This window comes from Erinaceus europaeus, chromosome 1 (assembly GCF_950295315.1).
Source record: "Erinaceus europaeus chromosome 1, mEriEur2.1, whole genome shotgun sequence".
Lineage (NCBI taxonomy): Eukaryota > Metazoa > Chordata > Mammalia > Eulipotyphla > Erinaceidae > Erinaceus > Erinaceus europaeus.
The window spans coordinates 161104323-161122264 of record NC_080162.1 but is presented as its reverse complement, the minus strand read 5'-3'; the positions used below and the strand labels follow the sequence as shown (position 1 = coordinate 161122264).

Sequence of the window (17942 nt, the reverse complement as noted above, 5' to 3'; positions counted from 1 at the left end):
ATACTTCCTATCAGCCAAAAAAAAAAAAGGCAAATCACTTTTCATTACTGTAAGTCATGGTTCCAATGGAGAGATGTCAGGAATATTCAAAAAACAGGTCATAGTTGGTTACTACTAACTGAAAGAAGTAAATATTATATCAAAAGTTATACAAATTAAAATGTTCTATCAGAAATCATATCACAATAATCATAAGTGTCTTGTTTGGGTATGAAAAACATGTAAGAATGCCTTTTTTCCACAATTTTCTTTTATTATAAGACATGTAGGTAAAAACTTGCATATTCTGAAAAATATAGAAAATAGTAATAAAATGGACATTCTTAAGAAATATGTTCATAAATATACTTTATCAAATGTTAAAATGATTGATATTTGCAAAATAATAATAAATAGAGCAGAGCTGTGGCATACAAGAGTCAACCCAAAGTTTCAGAAGTGTTCGTGTTTCATGTTATATAAAATTGGAGATTTTTTTTTTATTATGTTTACAAAATTGGCATTTGCACTCAGTCTGATTTTAAAATATTTTGATGGTGTTACTATGACTTAAAACAATATAATGAAACAAATGGTGACTGGACTATGTAGAAGTTGAGTAAAATAATTCTCCCAAAATAAAAGATACCAGGACATAGAAGATAAGATTTTTGAACCCACAGTGATGTATCTCTCATCCCCGTTTCTGCAAACTTCTGGATCCCCAACAGTGGTCACTGAACAAAAACTGCTAAGCTTTAGTTTCCAGGAAGGTCCATCATTTCTTTTCACAGTTTGATGGAGTAATAATAGTCATGACCATGGTGAGTTCATTTAGAAACCTAGCTCCATGAAAGCACAGAGAAAGAAATTCTCCCTCCTTTGAGGGAACCCTTTGACAACCTTCCTATATTTATGACCCCAATTCATCTATCAGAATGTTCATGGTAAAGGGTTGGTTCTTCAGCCACTGATGGGTATCTCTTGTGGGTTTCAACTGTCTACTATCCAAAGGAGAGAGTAAATACCAAACAGATCCTCTAATGAGCCTTGTTGTTCAAGCGGCAAGGTCAGACGTTACCTATAAATAAATACTGACTCTTTACAAAGATCTTACATTTCCCATGCATTTTTGTTGTCCATGAGGCTAGCATATTAATTCCCAGCTGCAATGGGGGAAGCCAGATCTAACAATATGTAAGAATGCAATCTAATATAGATTATCAGTCCTGGTGGCCTTCGATGATGTCCATCTGCAGGACATCTAGGTGACTCTGGGAGCCTAGAGCACAGAGAGGTCATGACAAGATTTGGACTTGAGTTTGAAGGCCATGTTCTTGTTATTCTTGGCCACGATCTTGCCCCAGAAGCGCCTGGCTTTCCTGGGGATGCTCTCCCTCCTCTTCTGGTAGGCCAGCCGCCGCTCATTCTTCTCCTTGCTGTCTCGCCGAAGGCGGACCTGCCGCACAATGCCCTCAAACAGCTCCTTCACGTTGTGCTGGACAGCCGCAGAAGTTTCAATGAACTTGCAGTCAAACACCACAGCACATGCTCTCCCTTCTGGTAAGGAATGGAGGGGAGAAGGATGTCAGAGGGAATGCTGAAGTCCTCTACAGTGTACAGCCAAGCTGGGTGACTCCTGATCTCTTTTAATTTTATTATTTTTTTTATTGCCACCAGGGTTATTGCTGGGACTCACTGCCTACACAATGAATGCACTGTTCTGGTAGTCTTCTTTCTTTTTCCCCCGCCCTCCCTCTCTCCCTCCCTCCCTCCTTTTCACTCATTTAATAAGACAAAGAGGCATTGAAAGAGGAGGAGGACTGCTTTACTGCTTCTGAAGCTTCCCCCTGCAGGTGGTGGACTGGAATTTGAACCTGGTTCCTTGTGCATGTTAACAGGTGTGCTCAGCCAGGTGCCCCATTGCCTGGTTCCCTGACACTTAGTTTCAAACTGTCCAGGGGTGTAAGTCAGTCAGTCATGAGATAGCTATGGGAGGACACTCCAACACACAATCCCGAGACATAAACAGCATCAAAATCTGACAAGAAGACTTCCAGGGGGGTCGGGCAGTGGCGCAGTGGGTTAAGTGCAGGTGGCGCAAAGCACAAGGACTGGCTTAAGGATCCTGGTTCGAGCCCCCAGCTCCCCACCTGCAGGGGAGTCACTTCACAGGCCAGGCGGTGAAGCAAGTCTGCAGGTTTCTATCTTTCTCTCCCCCTCTCTGTCTTCCCCTCCTCTCTCCATTTCTCTCTGTCCTGTCCAACAACTAACAACATCAACAATGGCAATAATAATAACCACAACAAGGCTACAACAACAAGGGCAACAAAAGGGGGGAAAAATGGCCTCCAGGAGTGGTGGATTCATGGTGCAGGCACCGAGCCCAGCAATAACCCTGAAGGGAAAAAAAAAAAAAAAAAAAACTTCCAGAAGCAGGGAAATAACCTTAGAGCTGTTCCAGCATAAATTTACTGTGTGAAGGTTCAGTTTCATCCAATACAGGAATATTAAAAATGGTACTATGGTTAAAAGGTTGTAACATTTTTTTAATGTTCACAGCAACTGTGAAAAAAAATACATTCTGACTTTTAGATAGATGAAAAAACTAAAAAGGTAAGATTTTTTTAAAGTTTGAGGATGTTGTCATGATCTATATGAATTCATTCTCAAACTCATATTCTATTTCATTTTGTGTGTTTATTACTGAAATTTTACAACTCTGGGCCTTCCTTTTTAGACTGACAAGAGACAGAAATACCAGAGCTTTCTTCCAGCAGAAAGACCCAAGCTTCAACCTCGGTCACGTATATAGCAAAGCAAGTAAACTTTCCAACTGAGCTAGTTTGCCAGCCCCAGACTCACAGCCTTCATTTTTCCAATTTGGTTCTTCAGTAATGAAAAGATGAATTCTACCACATAGATTTCCTCTTTTAAAAAAGTTTAAGCTGTGGTGGCCAGGTGGTGGAGGTACACCTGGTTAAGTGTACCCATTACAGTGAGCAAGGACCTAGGTTCAAAGCCCCTGGTCCCCACCTGCAGGGGGCAACCTTCATAGTGATGAGGTAGGGTCGCAGGTTTCTAACTTTCTCTCTCCCTCTCCCCTCTCGATTTCTATCTCTATCCAATAATAAATAAAGGATTTAAAAAACATTTTTTAAAAAGTTTAAGCTGAGGCAATATTTAAGCAGTAAAGTGCACAACCTGCCATCCAGATAACCATGTTCAATCCCCTACACTGGATATGCTAGAGATGAATAGTTAGTTGTCTAGAGACAGCCCCCCACCATCTCTCTATCCTCATAAAAATAAATAAGACATTTTAAATCATTTTAGACTGCAGGAAGGAAAGGTTTACAAGAGATGAAACAGTGTTTCAGGTCTCTCTCTCTCTCTCTCTATATATATATATACATATATATATATATACATATATATATATATATATATATATATATATATATTCTACAACCCCCTTCCCTCTCAATTTCTGTTTCTACCCAAAACAAATAAATGAATAAATAATTACAGGTAGACCAGATGAACAAGTGGAGCAACAACTATCATAGAGATGACTCAACAGAAATGGAGGAGTCTTAAGAGTATACACAGAATGGTCTTGGAGGTGCTGAAGTGTTGGACTTGAAATTATTAGAACCCGTGTTTAATCCCAGATATCAGATGTGCCAAAGTGATGTTCTTTTTTATTTTAACTTTTATTATATTTATTTATTGGATAGAGACAGCCAGAAATCAAGAAGGAAGGGGGTGATAGAGAGGGAGAGAGATAGAGAGACACCTGCAGCCCTGCTTCACCACTCATAAAGCTTTCCCCCTGCAGGTGGGGACCGGGGGCTCGAACCTAGGTCCTTGGGCATTGTAATGCATGCGCTTAACCAGGTGCGCCACCACCTGGCCCCCAAAGTGATGTTCTAATTCTCATCCCTTCTGTCTCTCTCATGTTAATAGTCTTTTATGGAAAAGTACACACAGAAGTCCATGCACTGTCCTAGTGACTGCCAAACTCCAGCTTCATAAAAGAAGAAGGGAAGAACAAATATCTCAAAGACAATACAGATGACCCAGAGACTGTGATTGTGACGCCTGTCCTCTTACCTGATACAGATACTTCCCGGCACCGTACAAGGTCACTTTTGTTGCCAACCAAGATTATAGGAATATCCTCTGTTTGTCGGGCCCTGCGAAGCTGGATTCGCAGTTCAGAGGCCTTCTCGAAGCTGGCTCGGTCTGTGATGGAGTACACAATCAGGTAGGCATCCCCGACTTGCATGCAGTGGTCTTGGAGCCATTCATTCTCCCCCTAATAAAATAAGAAGACCTCTCATGAATTCAGATTGCCCTGGTAAGGCATCAGTGTGCCATAAATAAATAAATACTTGTAGGTATGCAACCCAGGTTCAAGCCTGACTCCTATTGCACTGGAGGAAGCTTTAGTGCTTTGGAGTCTTTCCCTCTGTCCCTCTGTCTCTGTCTGTCTCCTTCCATCTGAAAGAGTCAGCCTGGAGCCATGAGAAAAATAAAAGAAAGGGAAAGGAAGGGAATGAACAGTATGTATGCCTTCTTATTCCTATAAGAAGAAAATGTATGGCAACTCCCCAGAATGCATCTTTTTTGCAAAGACTATGAAAAGCTTGGTGGCTGTATAGACAGCTAGCTCATATAGTGTTTACACTGAAACAGTTTACCTTCCAAGTCTCTTTATGGTTTGAGTTGCTCTTTATGGTTTGAATTGCGACCAAACACGATTTCCACCTTCTATCATAACTACCAATAAATGAGCCTTTTACTGACTTGAAAAATTAAATTTAAGAAAATTCCCCTTTGGGAGTCAGGCGGTAGCGCAACGGGTTAAGCACACATGGCGCAAAGCGCAAGGACCGGCTCAAGGATCTGGGTTCGAGGCCCCGGCTCCCCACCTGCAGGGGAGTCACTTCACAGGTGGTGAAGCAGGTCTGCAGGTATCTATCTTTCTCTCCCCCTCTCTGTCTTCCCCTCCTCTCTCCATTTCTCTCTATTCTATCCAACAACGACATCAATAATAACTACAATAATAAAACAATGAGGACAACAAAAAGGAATAAATAAATAAATATATATATATATATATAAAAGAAAAGTCGTGATGTATTAAAAAAAAAAATCCCCTTTGCTTTTCCTAAGAGATTAAAGTAAGGATCCTTCTGTGAAGATGGTGGGATTTTCAGTAAAGGTCTAGCACTATAAGTTGAGATGCCCAAAATCTTTGAAAAGCAAATATTGAAACCTTGAATTGAGAATGTCAAGTTCATATAATATGGTTTATGACATTTAAAATTATCATCCACTCAACAATTTGTTTGGCTTCGTATGTTAACTCTCTTTTCAGTCACCAGGTTCCAGATGCCACCAGGATGCTGGCCAGGCTTCCCTGGATTGAAGACCCCACCAATATGTCCTGGAGCTCAGCTTCCCTAGAGACCCACCCTACTAGGGAAAGAGAGAGGCAGACTGGGAGTATGGACCGACCAGTCAACGCCCATGTTCAGCGGGGAAGCAATTACAGAAGCCAGACCTTCTACCTTCTGCAACCCTCAATGACCCTGGGTCCATGCTCCCAGAGGGATAGAGAATAGGAAAGCTATCAGGGGAGGGGGTGGGTTATGGAGATTGGGTGGTGGGAATTGTGTGGAGTTGTACTCCTCCTATCCTATGGTTTTGTTAATTAATCCTTTCTTAAATAAAAAAAAAAAAATTATCATCCAGAGCCAGTAAGAAAGCTCAGTATGTGAAAACCTCCAGTATGCTTTAGACCCCAGAGAACCCAAAGTCAACCACTGGCGCCATCATAAATTAGAGCTTATTGGTGATCTGGCCTTCCTCTGTCTTTCTAGCATTAAAAAATAAATATTTTCTAAAAATAAATAAATGTATACGGGGCTGGGGATACAGCATAATGGCTATGCAAAAGACTTTCATGTCTAAGGCTTCAAGTTTCCAAGTTCAATCCCCAGCACCACCATAAATAAGAGCTGAGCAGTGCTTTGGTATCTCTCTGTCTCTCTTGTCTATCTTTCTCTCTGTAGCTCTCTCATTAAAATAAATAAATAAGGAACAGGATGGCAGAGGACCTAGTGAGGGTTGTATTATTGTGTAGAAAACTGAGAAATGTTATGCATGTACAAACTACTGTATTTACTGTCAACTGTGAAACAATCCTCCAATAAATAAATTATTTAAGTAAAAAAAATAATAAACTTATCCATATTTTGGCTCTATCCCTAAAAAAATTTTTTTTTTCATTTTTAGAATTAAGGGCAAATCACTCAATAATGAGTGACCAGTACTCTACAATAGTCTCATATCTCAGAAACATTTCTTATTAAAAAAAAGGAAAGAGTTCACCTCATCCACAGCACCATAAGAGTAAAGCACACTGATTGTAGAAAGGTAAACCCCAAATGAACTAGCAGAGAGCTACAGGCTCTGCATACCTTGTTTTCCCACATGTCCAGGAGTATAATAGTGGCACTTTCCCCGTCAACAATCAGTGTCCGCTCATATGTATCTTCTAGAAAAGAAAGAGCAATGATACTAGAGTGAGTCAAAGAGGCCACGCTCATGCATAAGATAGCCCTGCCCCCAGTTCCCACTCTAACTTCCAATCGTAATCGGCACTTATGTGGCAGAGTTCAGCACAATCCCACAGTCTGCTTACAGAACAGTCTTCATGAACATGGTACTAGGCCAAAGAAAGCAGCCAGAGAAACAGCTCAACTGGAAAAGCAGGAAACTTGCATGCCTGAGGCTCTCACTTCAATGCTCAGTATTACATGTACTGAAGTGGTTGGAATAGTGACCTAGCTTTTCTCTCTTCATCTGTCTGTCTGTCTCTTTCTCTTTCTCTCTCGCTCTCTTTCAAGAAATCCTCTCTGAATCTCATAGGAAATAAACAAGATAACTATTCCAAAACAAACTGAGACTAGAAAATAAATGTACTAAATAAGCAAAGAAATACACAGATATTCACAAAAGTCAAGTACTACCCTTTTATCACTTTCAACAATATTCTACATAAATTTTCCCCAGTAAGTACTAAATAGAACACCTATATCTTCTGAATGTATACCACTGACATTAACTGAAGTGAAAGACATTCAGTTCCACCATTCCTGTGTCCTTCAAACAGGAAAATCACTTATGAAGAGAAATTTAAGTTTCAACTTAGATTCAACTGGGAAGCCCTGAGGAAGCACTAAGTGCTCAGTGGAATCATGAGCCCTGTTCATTCACAAGCCTTACACAGAAATCCATTGTACCTTTCATCAGAGTGATTACTGGACAGTCATGGTCTCAGAAACTGAGATGTATCTCTTTTTGAGATATGCAAGAAGAGAAAGCAAAGAGAGAGAGAGAGAGAGAGAGAGAGAGAGGAAGAGAGAGAGAGAAAGAGAAGGAAGAAAAAGAAAGGAAGGAAGGAAGGAAGGGAGGAAGGGAGGGAGGGAGGGAGAGAAGAACTGGAGACTACCCCTGTTTTGGCTGACTTTATCTTCCTTTAAAAAAAAAAGTTCTCTAGGAATAAAAAGACTTGTTTTTCCATCTAGAGAATGGCAGAAGCACAGACTGTTATTCTGCTTGGTAATGGAAACTTTCCTCTCTGCTCTGAGGCCCACACTGTGTGTGGCTAGAGGGTGAAAGCAGTGCAATGAGCCAGAGCACATCCAGTCCAGAAAAATCGGGGGGGGGGGGGGGGAGGAGAGGGGCCAAAAAGAGGAAGGTGGGGCTAACAGGGATTTTTGCAAGATGGATTCCCATTATCATAATAAGCCTTCCTGTTCCAAATTTCATCATTTGAAATTTTTTATTTTCATAATCACTTTTCTTTCATTTTGCTTGGAATATCTTCCCTCGGATATCCGCCTGGTCTGCTTCCTCACCTCCTTCTGGGGGAAACACTCCCTGACCAGTTGCAACACCTCTCCCCTACCAGTATTCCTCATTTCCATTTCATTGTCCTTTGTTGTGCCTATTGCTATCTAACATGTAATGTGTTTGGTGTTTTCAAAAATTAATTTTGAAGTTTTTTTTTTTTTTTTCTACCAGAGCATTGCTCAGCTCTGGTTTATGGTGGTGCAGGAGACTGAACCTGGGACTTTGGAGCCTCAGGTATGCAATTCTCTTTGCATAATCATTATGCTATCTACCCTTGCCCCCAAAATTATTTTCTATCCCACTCAGTATCTCAAATGTTATGAGAAAGATTTATATTTGTCGTTTACTGCTGTCTTCCCCCACATCAAGGGTAGTACTTGGATTATTGTGGGTGACCAGTAAATACTTTTCAAATGGATAGATAAACAGTAAATAGAGCACTGATTACAGCTGTAAGCACAGGAAACTTAAATTCAAATTTGGATGTCATTCCTTATTAACTATGTGGCTGGACCACTTAAAGCTCTCTGGGCCTCAGTGTCTCCATCTGTATAGGATAAATAAGATAAAAGCAGTTTACATGTTTTAGGGCTATGTGCCAGTCACATATATCAAGTCTGAGCACAAAATAGAAACCAAGGAATGTTAACTACTAACATCTTTTTTCCGGATGGAATAAACTGGTTCTTGCCATACTGGCTACTTCTACACATAAAAAAACCTTCACATATATTTAGGGAACCAGGATATTTTTTGTTTTATAACTATATTGTCACAGTGACATATGTCATATCCAATATCAAAGATGGCATTACTGGTTTAATTAGGGAGAAGGAGAAAGAAAAGAAGGAGAAGAAGAAAATAAAGTTAACGGGACTTCCTTCATCTAGGAATGGGAATCAGGAGAGGGGCAGGAGGGGAAATGTGGACAAGTGAGAAGTTACCCATGGATGGAGTTGTCTTTCTGTCAGTTCCCTGATGTCTGCAGGTGTCAATCAGTAGTCAGTGGTAATTGTTTCCCACTGAGGGAGTGTCTGTTATGTCCATCATGCTTGTCAACCATAATATGCAGCATGAATAGGATCGCAGTGGAATGCACTTTTGGCTTATGTGAGAACAGGATCTCATCACCTCAGCAGACACATGTACATAGCAGAATAAATGGAAATTATCAGAGCCTGGGGAGCATGGGTAGGAGTGAAAGATTGTTCCTTACTACCTTAGAATATTTACTTTTTTTTCTAATACCCCTCCCTGTGCTCAGAAAACTCAATAGGGGAAGAAGAGGGAGGAAACAGGGGAAGCTTTAGGGCCCTGGTGCCTAATGGCAGGAAAACACATCATCTAGTCTTAACCTACAGCTCAGCTCAGCACCCAATAGTAGGTATAAGGGATTCAGAATCCTTGTGTGTCCAAATTCTATACCCCAAAAGTTATGGGAAAAACTCAAACTTTCCATTGGTTTTAGAACTATGGGGGCTTCAGGGGTTGGGGTGGGCAGTGGTACACGTGGCTAGGTGCACACATTACCATGTCCAAGGACCCAGGTTCAGGCCTGGCATCTCACCTATAGGGGAAGGAAGGAAGCTTCACAAGTAGTGAAGCAAATCTGCAGGTGTCTTTTTTTCCTGTCTATTTCTCCTTCCCCTCTCATTTTTTCTGTCCTATCAAAAGAAGGAAAGAAAAAAAAAAAAGGAAAAATGGCTGCTCACAGAAGTGAATTCAATGTGCAGGCACAGAGCCCCCAGATAACCCTGGTGGCCATAAAAATAAATAAATACACTATCAGGACAAATATAGAGGAAAAAGTAGACTGAGAATTACAGGGGTAAAATTAGGTCCAAAATGCTTTGCTATTCTTTAAGGTTCCTTACAGGATCATTCTGTTTGGACTTAAATCTGCTGAAAATCATTGCTGGAATCTCAAGAACCTAAAGCAATACATCTCCACTTACACCTCTGGCAACACACTTGGATTCTTCACAAAGTTTAAGCAGAGGAGAGCAGTCTGTAGTAAAAATTCTAGGATTTTCTTTCCCACTTAGTTTGTTCCCCTTCTAGATGTTCCAAGTGGTGATCAGTGAGGAGAAGGAAAACAATAATATGCAATATTCTTGCCTTTAGGTTCATGATTAGTCAACAATTTGTTCTGCTTTATATCTTAACTCTTTTTCAACTACCAGGTTCCAGATGATACCAGGATACCAACCTGACTTCCCTGGGCAGATGACCCCATCATGTGTCTTGGAGCCCTGCCTCCCCAGAGCACTGTCCCACTAGGGAAAGAGACAGACAAGCCGGGAGTATGGATCAACCTGCCAACACCCATAATCAGCAGGGAAGCAATTACAGAAGCCAGACCTTCCACCTTCTGCATCCCACAATGATCCTGGGCCCATACCCCCAAAGGAATAAAGAATATGGGAGCTATCAAGGGAGAGCATTGGATATGGAGCTCTGGGGGTGGGCAATGTGTGGAAATGTACCCCTCTTATCCTATAGTCTTGTCAGTATTTCCATTTTATAAATAAAAATTAAAAGAGAGAGAATATGCAGTTCTCTAACCTTGCCCTGAGTTATGTTGTACAAAGTGTTGTGGTCTATTAACTTGTAAAAATTTTCTCTAACCTGGGGAGGGGAAGTTCTCATTTTTTCAGCATTCTTGAGGAAAACTTGGGCTGCGGGGGTGTGGTGAGGGGTTGTTCACAGGAAGAGATCACCTTAATGAGGCAGGGTTTCTATAACTGACTGACTGTAGTTAGTTGCCATTTCCCAAGCATGGAAGCTACATAGAAATCCTTTCACATTGGGGAGACAGAATAATGGTTATGCAGAAATCCATTCACATGCTGTCTTTCAAAAGTTGTGAGGCTCTAGCATTCCTCTCTCCTTGTCCCTCCCCCCACCTAAAAAAAAAAAGATAAAAACACCTTTCTATTGCTTTTAGTTTTCATAGCCCAAGAGATTCTAAGAACCTCTGGGTGAAACATCAGCTCAAAGAGTAGTGTCCTGCCCTCTAGAGGCTTGTGTTGGCTGCATGGTTCATAGGGCCCCAGCCAAGGGTGATCAGGGTGGACAGGGACTGCAAACAATGAACATGCAAAACTGAGAAAATCAGTTCAGGGAAAGGAAAGAGACTCATAATTAAATCTAATATTTATTGCAAAATTATTGTGCACTGGGCACTTTGCTACATGCTTAATGTTTGTTATCTCCTTTAATCCTCTTAATACCCTATGCAGTAGTCATTTTCCCTATTTTAGCAATCACAAAGCTTGAAAAGGTCAAGTATCTTGTCCTAAAGCACTCAACTAAGCTGCTGTCAGAGTTGAGGCTTAAAGTCACATTATCAGACTGTAAATCCAGAGCACTCTCTTCTAGTGTGTATGTGTAGTGTGGTGTGGTGGTGTGTGTGTGTGTGTGGTGTGTGGGGGGGTGTGGTGTGTGTGTGTGTGTGTGTGTGTGGTGTGGGGGAGGTGTGGGGTGTGTGTGTAATGCGGTGTGGTATGGTGTGGTGTGGTGTGTGTGGTTTGTGTGTGTGTGTGTGGTGTGTGTGTGTGGTGTGTGTGTGGTATGTGTGATATGGTATGGTGTGTGTGTGGTGTGGGGGGGTGTGGTGTGTGTGGGGTGTGTGTGTGTAGTGTGTGTGGTGGGGTATGGCATGGTGTGGTGTGGGTGTGTGAGTGTATGTGTTGTGTGTATGTGTGGTGTGGTGTGTGTGGTGTGTGTGTGTGTGTTCACAGGGGTATTACATCTGTCTCAGAGCCCCCAAATTCCACTTAGCTTTAGGGTCCAGCTCAGAAGTCAACCATGGTTTAAGTTCAGTAACTACTTAGGAATGGATAGGTGGATGGGTTGGGTATATGGATAGACAATACTGAATAGGCACAGATATTAATGATTATTGTGCTAAAAACAAAAACAACATCCATTTTTATTAGGAGACATAATGAAAATATTATGTAGATTTTTTCTTCTGGTTGATGCTGGAAAAAAAAATAGAACGACGTAAGGATGTGCTTTGGGAACCCTACTGTTGGGAAACAAAGTCAACTAATGATTCTAAAAGTCATTTGTAGAAAAGGATGTAATCTGAGATGGTATAACTCACTCAAATATGACACATTAAATAGGAAGATCATCTGAGAAATTTCTTCTTGCCAAAGAGTATCTGTGTGAGGAAGCAAAGAGAGGATTCTCCCTCTGTCCTGAACTCTATTAAACAAAAAGATTTCCCAAATACGGAAGTCTGCCTTCCCAAATCCCAGGTCTGAGTGGGCCTTCTTTTCAATCTATACCTGTGAGGTACTAGCCTCTGAAGAAAGCACTTCACTGTATATTTTCTAACTTTTTTTTAATTCCTCTCTCTTAAAAAAAAAAAAAAAAAAAAAACATTTTCTACTGCCCTCTTCCATATGTCAACCCCCAAATCACTTTAATACAGTTTCTTAAAGTATTGGTTAATTTTACCCTACTTTGAATCACAGCTGTTGAAACTTAATTCAGTCCTAAGAGGGCAGGAATCCTGTTCCTTATGCATCACTTGGTAGCCTATATCTGGCACAGAGCTAAGCATGAAGGTGACCACCTTGCCCAAAGTACTGTATGTAGAACTTAGCAGCATTTGGATGCAAAACCCAGGAGCATTGTGATACACTGAAAAAATGTGGGGTGATAAAGTTATCAACTACAACTGGCCCTATTATGAACTAGTTTTTTTCAACCTGGGAAAGTCTCTTGATTTTATAAGCCTCTACTTCTTCAACAGTACAATAGGGATGTTATATATTAGTATATAACAACTATATATGTTATATATTAGTATATAACAACTTAGTATACTTTTTGTAAATATTGCCAAGTTCCAAGTGGGAAATATCTAGCATGGTACCTGGAACATAACAGGTTCCCCCTATCAATGACAGCATGAGAAAAACACCAAGCTGGAAATAAAATTCCAAACTCTTAATTGTAGTGATTCTTGACAAGCCACTTAGTTTTCCTGAGTGTCTATTTTACTTATAAGATTATAGGAATTATCACAAAATAAAATAGTAGCAAATACAAAACACTTAAGAAAATACCTCTGTCATAAATACTCATCCTATATCATCCTCCCTACCTTTTCATATAATGACAGTCACCCACCAGCCTTTACAAAAATAAATAAATAAAATGCAATTCCACAATACTGCCCCCATTTTTCCTTTGACTCTTACTTAGCTACAGTCCTCAAGATTTCAGAAGAGAAATCCATGTTACCTCAATGAGTCATCATTTATAACCCAGTTCCTGAACTGCCATCTTAAGCAGAGAACTCCTTCACCATGCAGTGAGGGGGAACAAAGAGTAAGTGAAAGTGGTCTGGTAGTGGGGAAGGAGTAGGATTCCTGCACATCATCAGGTAGAGGGCAGAACTGAATCATCACTAAGGCATCTTCCTACTCTTGACCTTCATGATTCAGATCTGACTCAAAACAGAGTACGTACAGACCATGCCACTTAAATAAGCACTGAAAGGTTCTTCCTTCATGTCTCAGCTGCAAATAGGGGCAAGTAGCTTGCCCTGGTGATGTCTGCCAAGACAGAAGCCACAGCATGTAGAAAGACCCTAGAGGAATGCCATTAGCTACTGGGATCCTCATATCACCTCCTAGAATATAGTTAAGCTTTACATGTATTTGAGAAGTACTTTTTTTTTTATTATTAGATTATGCCACTTAGAAGCAGTTTTGGAAACTGCACAGGGAAAATTCTCTTGAAAAAGAATAACATTTATCATCACTGGCACACTTCAGATTTAAAAAGAAAACAAAACCAATGGCTCAGACAGTGTAGAACTATGCCCTATAATCTCACAATCTTGTAAACCACGATTAGTCACAAATTTTAAAAATGATGTAATCACAAGCAAATAAACAATAAAACAAAGAAAAACCCAATGTCATGGGCTTGAGCCCAGCTCATACTGCACTGAAGGAAGCTCTAGTGCTATGGTCTCTTCTCTCCCTTTACCTCCCTCTCTCCCTCTGTCTCTATTTAAAAACAATAAACACAAGCAAACAAACAAAAATGTATAGAACCAGAGAGATAGAATAACAGTATGCAAAAACACTCATGCCTGAGACTCCCAAGTCCCAGGTTCTATCTCTGGTAATACCATAAGCCAAGACTGAGTATGCTGGGGGGGGGGAGCAATTTTAAATACAAATACAGGTTTTGAATAATCTCACACCCTCAAAAGACTCCAGTACTAGTGGGGAAAGGTGGATGAAAAGATGAAGCATAACAATTTTTCAAATTGTTTTGGCTTTAGATACAACATGGGGAAAGGCTGTGTGTCTGCACAGAGCTACTGACAGGTCCAGGTCAAAGTTATAAAGAGCCAGAGATAGGATCCTGACTCTCTGACTCTGCCCCTCATTAATCAACCTTCTTCCCACCTCCAAACCCTGTAACACTGGCATTAAAGAAACCTCCATCTCTGGCCCAGGTTCTGTCTGCAAGCATTTTCACTTTCATGCCCTGAAAGCCTGTGCCAGGACGTTTCTGGGGACTCAGCTTTCTCTGTCAGTGCCAAGAATGCATAGCAGCAGTTCTCAACTCTGCAGATAAATGATTCACCACCATCCCCACCCTTTTTATGTCCAGACCACTATGACAGACAGAAGCCCACCAGGGCTAGGCCACCTACCTCCCAGGACCTCACAGTCACTGTCCATGCTGTCATGCACTCCTGCAAAGATGTTGGCCAGAGTAGACTTGCCTACCCCCTGCTCCCCTATCAGTACCACCCGGTAGTAGGTGTTCCCTGACTCAGAGGAGATAACTGAATCTGTGGAGTCTGAGGACCAGCTTCGGCGACAGTGGTCCTCAGGGGCAGCAGAGTAACGGTTGCGCCGGTTGTGCTGGTGGGGCTCCTTCTGGACCATCAGATGCCTGGTATCTGCAGGGATGCTCCAGCGCTGCTGCTGTGGCTGCATGCCCACAGTGCCCTGGCGCATGGTGACATTATTCAGAGTCATCGCTGGATCCTGGAGAGCAAAGTGTTCAAGACATTAGCATAGGCAAGAGCTCAGAGGGTTCACACACATGGGCAGTCATCAGTGACATTTCATTAGATGGCACCCTGATAGATGGAAACCCAGTGAAACAGTCTCTGGGTTCCAACAAACTTGAAAGGTTTTTAAACTGACATAAGGGAGCTGGCAGTGGCACACACATCATCATGTGTGAGGACCTGGGTTCAAGCCCCTATTCCCCACTTGTGAGCGGCAAGTTTCATAAATAGTTAAGCAGTGTCACAGGTGTCTCCTCCCATCTTTATCCCCTTCCCTCACCATTTCTGTCTCTATCAGAAATAAACAAACTGACACAAGCAGACTCACACAGTTTAGCAGCCAGCTCCTCAAGCCAACTGTCATTTGCAAAGGAAAAAATTAAGTACCAGTAACACTGCCCACTAGCCAGGGGCTTCCTCTATCCTCAAAGAAGCCTCTTGGGAGTCCCAATCAGACATGGCCAGAAGCAGCCAAAGTGACCCCAACAATCTCAGAGATGGCCTGAAAAGCAACAAGTAAAAGGAGCTGAGGGAGGCAGCTGGTGAGGTTAGCTGCTCTTTTCTAAATACAGCTCTTTAATGAACCCGCATCTACAGGCTTTTGTGCCTCAGTGGGAAACACTTGGAATGACATCACTCCCCCAGGCTGGACCTGACAAATACTTATTGGAACTTCCATGTTTAGTAAAGTTGGTTTGGTGCTCTCCAGCTGCCTAAATCGGCTGCTATGTGGACACTGAAGGAAAGAGTATATTTGGGGCTTATGCCTCCACACTGCCCTCTTGCCTGCCCTTGCACTTTTCCAATGTTCCAGCTCCAAGTCTCCTAATTCTGTCGGGGGTGGGAGGGATGACTGGCTCACGTTCATACTTACTAAGTTAGCAGAGTAAAAGCTTCACTTTTAGCAAAACACTTCCACACTGAGATGCTTTCATTCAACTAAAATTATCCTTTTCTGGATGTAAACATATGCTAAACGCGATCCTAAAAAGCGTCCAACTTCACAACAACTTTCCTTTCCCCAGACTTCCTTCTCTAGCAAGGGTCTGTTCTTCCAGGATACTGAGGGAGAAAGTGGTACTGTCCTATCAGCCAGCAAGATGTATTTGCGAGTGTGTGTGTGTATGTGTGTGTCCAGACACTAACTGGAAATACTAGAGGGGGTGGTGTGGGTGTGTGGGTGGGTGTGTGTGTCCACCTAGGAGGGTCAGTTTGCACACAGAAAGCAGGTATTAATTATTAAGTATTAATAAAGGATGTCCTCTAATCATACAGCCTGAAGGAAGAAGGGACCCTCCTTGAGAGCTAAAAGAACCCGCTGATGGCAAATGGTAAGCTTTTGCAAACTTAAACTCTGCCCGGGACCAGAAAATCGAAGTGCAAGCAGACACCGGGCAAAGGCACTTTCCTCCACTTACAAAGTTCTGCCCCCTGGGAACGCCCGTTCCGTGCCCCAAGCGAGGCTGGGGGGCAGCCCGCAGACCGCCCCGCTTACTTGGCTCGGTAGGTGTCCGCACGCCTCAGAGTGGTCGGTGCTCCGGCCGGTGCGTCCGCGCGCGGTGCTTCCCTGGAGGCAGAGCGCTGGTGCCCGTAGAAACCGCAGTTCGCGCCCGCAGCCGCCGCCGCGCTTTATAGCGAAAGGGGCGGGCCCGCGCCGGGGCTTTTCCGTGACGTCAGCGCCCCGTGGGGAGGGGGCGGCTCTGCAGCAAACTCCAAGCCCCGGCGGCGCTCCCTCAATTACTCTAAGTCATGTGACCCCTCACACCCCCTCCCCTTTAAAAAAAAAAAAAAAAGACTTCAATCCTGGGCACCTTTGTTTTGTTTCATTTTATTTTTAACCAGATGGACACAGGAAAATGGAAAAATACACTGAAGGTCACTTAATCGCTCCTCCTAGCAAAAGCATTTGTAAGCTGTCAGGATCTAGGATGAAGAAAGAGTCAGAGGCAGGTTAGAGTTGCAAGCCCAAACTTTGCAAATGAAATCTAGGATCTTCAGCGCACACTGAAACTTGAAGCTCTGGGAGGGGCTGCAGGCAAGTTGAGTGTCTGGGAGTTGTTTTCGCTGCAGCTTCTGCAGGGAAAGCAACCTCTGCCTGCCTGCCTCCTGTCACCTTCTGTCTGGAAGAGGGAGGAACAGAAGCCCACATTGCTTTTGCTTCCCTTCTCTGGCAGAGACCCAGAGTGATGGGGCCAGAAAGGGTGAGAAGGGACAAGACCTTGAAAAGGGCAATTTTGAAAAATAACTTAATTAGGGATACAACAGGTTGTGCTAAATATTGCTGCTGGGCCTCCAACTCTGGGCCAAGGATGCTGAGGTTCCCCAATCAGGGAATTTAATCTACATCCCAACCAGCAACATCTCAGTCCCTGGGCCTGGATCCAGTGCCTCCCAGCTATGAGGAGGAGCCCTGAGCCACGGAGGCCTGTAGAGCTGGAGAAACTTCCATGAATATAATAAGCACAGGGTAGCAATAATAATAACAACAGAAGCCTGAGAGTTCATCAGTGGAGTACTGTACTTGCATGCATAAGCTCCAGGCTGGCTCTCTCTTCCTACCTCCTATCTCTCTCAAAAATAAATGTCTTTTAAAAAATAAGAACAAAAGCTACTACTACTATTTGCCAAGTATCTCTGAGTACCTCTACATAGTGAGCAGTATTAGACCACTGCAGTACCTCAATCCCTACTCTACAATATTTTAAGACATATAGGTTGTTACTCACATTCTATACAGAGAGATGGCACTAGGTCAGTTAACTTTCCCAAGGTCACAGAGTTCATCTAAGTAGCAGAGACAGGATTGATTCAAAACCTTGTTTGTCTACAAGTAGAACCTGAACTGGAGTTGGTGTATTGCACCAAAGTAAAAGACTGGGGGAGGGGGGGAATGCAGGTTCAAAAAGGATGACAGAGGACCTAGTGGGGCTTATATTGTTATATGGAATACTGGGAAATGTTATGCATGTACAAA

At 42.4% G+C, this 17942-nt stretch overlaps 1 protein-coding gene across 1 annotated transcript; it reads right to left on the bottom strand.

Annotated features, from left to right (window-relative positions):
* Positions 1–232: 232 nt before the first annotated feature.
* GEM (GTP binding protein overexpressed in skeletal muscle) lies at positions 233–16684 on the bottom strand. The gene is made up of 5 exons (XM_007537231.3): positions 16464–16684; positions 14603–14942; positions 6471–6547; positions 4096–4300; positions 233–1539 (listed from the first exon to the last, which is right to left on the bottom strand). The coding sequence occupies exons 2-5, from the start codon at positions 14931–14933 to the stop codon at positions 1262–1264; spliced, it is 891 nt and encodes a 296-aa protein (XP_007537293.1). The 5' UTR covers positions 14934–14942; positions 16464–16684; the 3' UTR covers positions 233–1261.
* Between the last annotated feature and the right edge of the window lie 1258 nt (positions 16685–17942).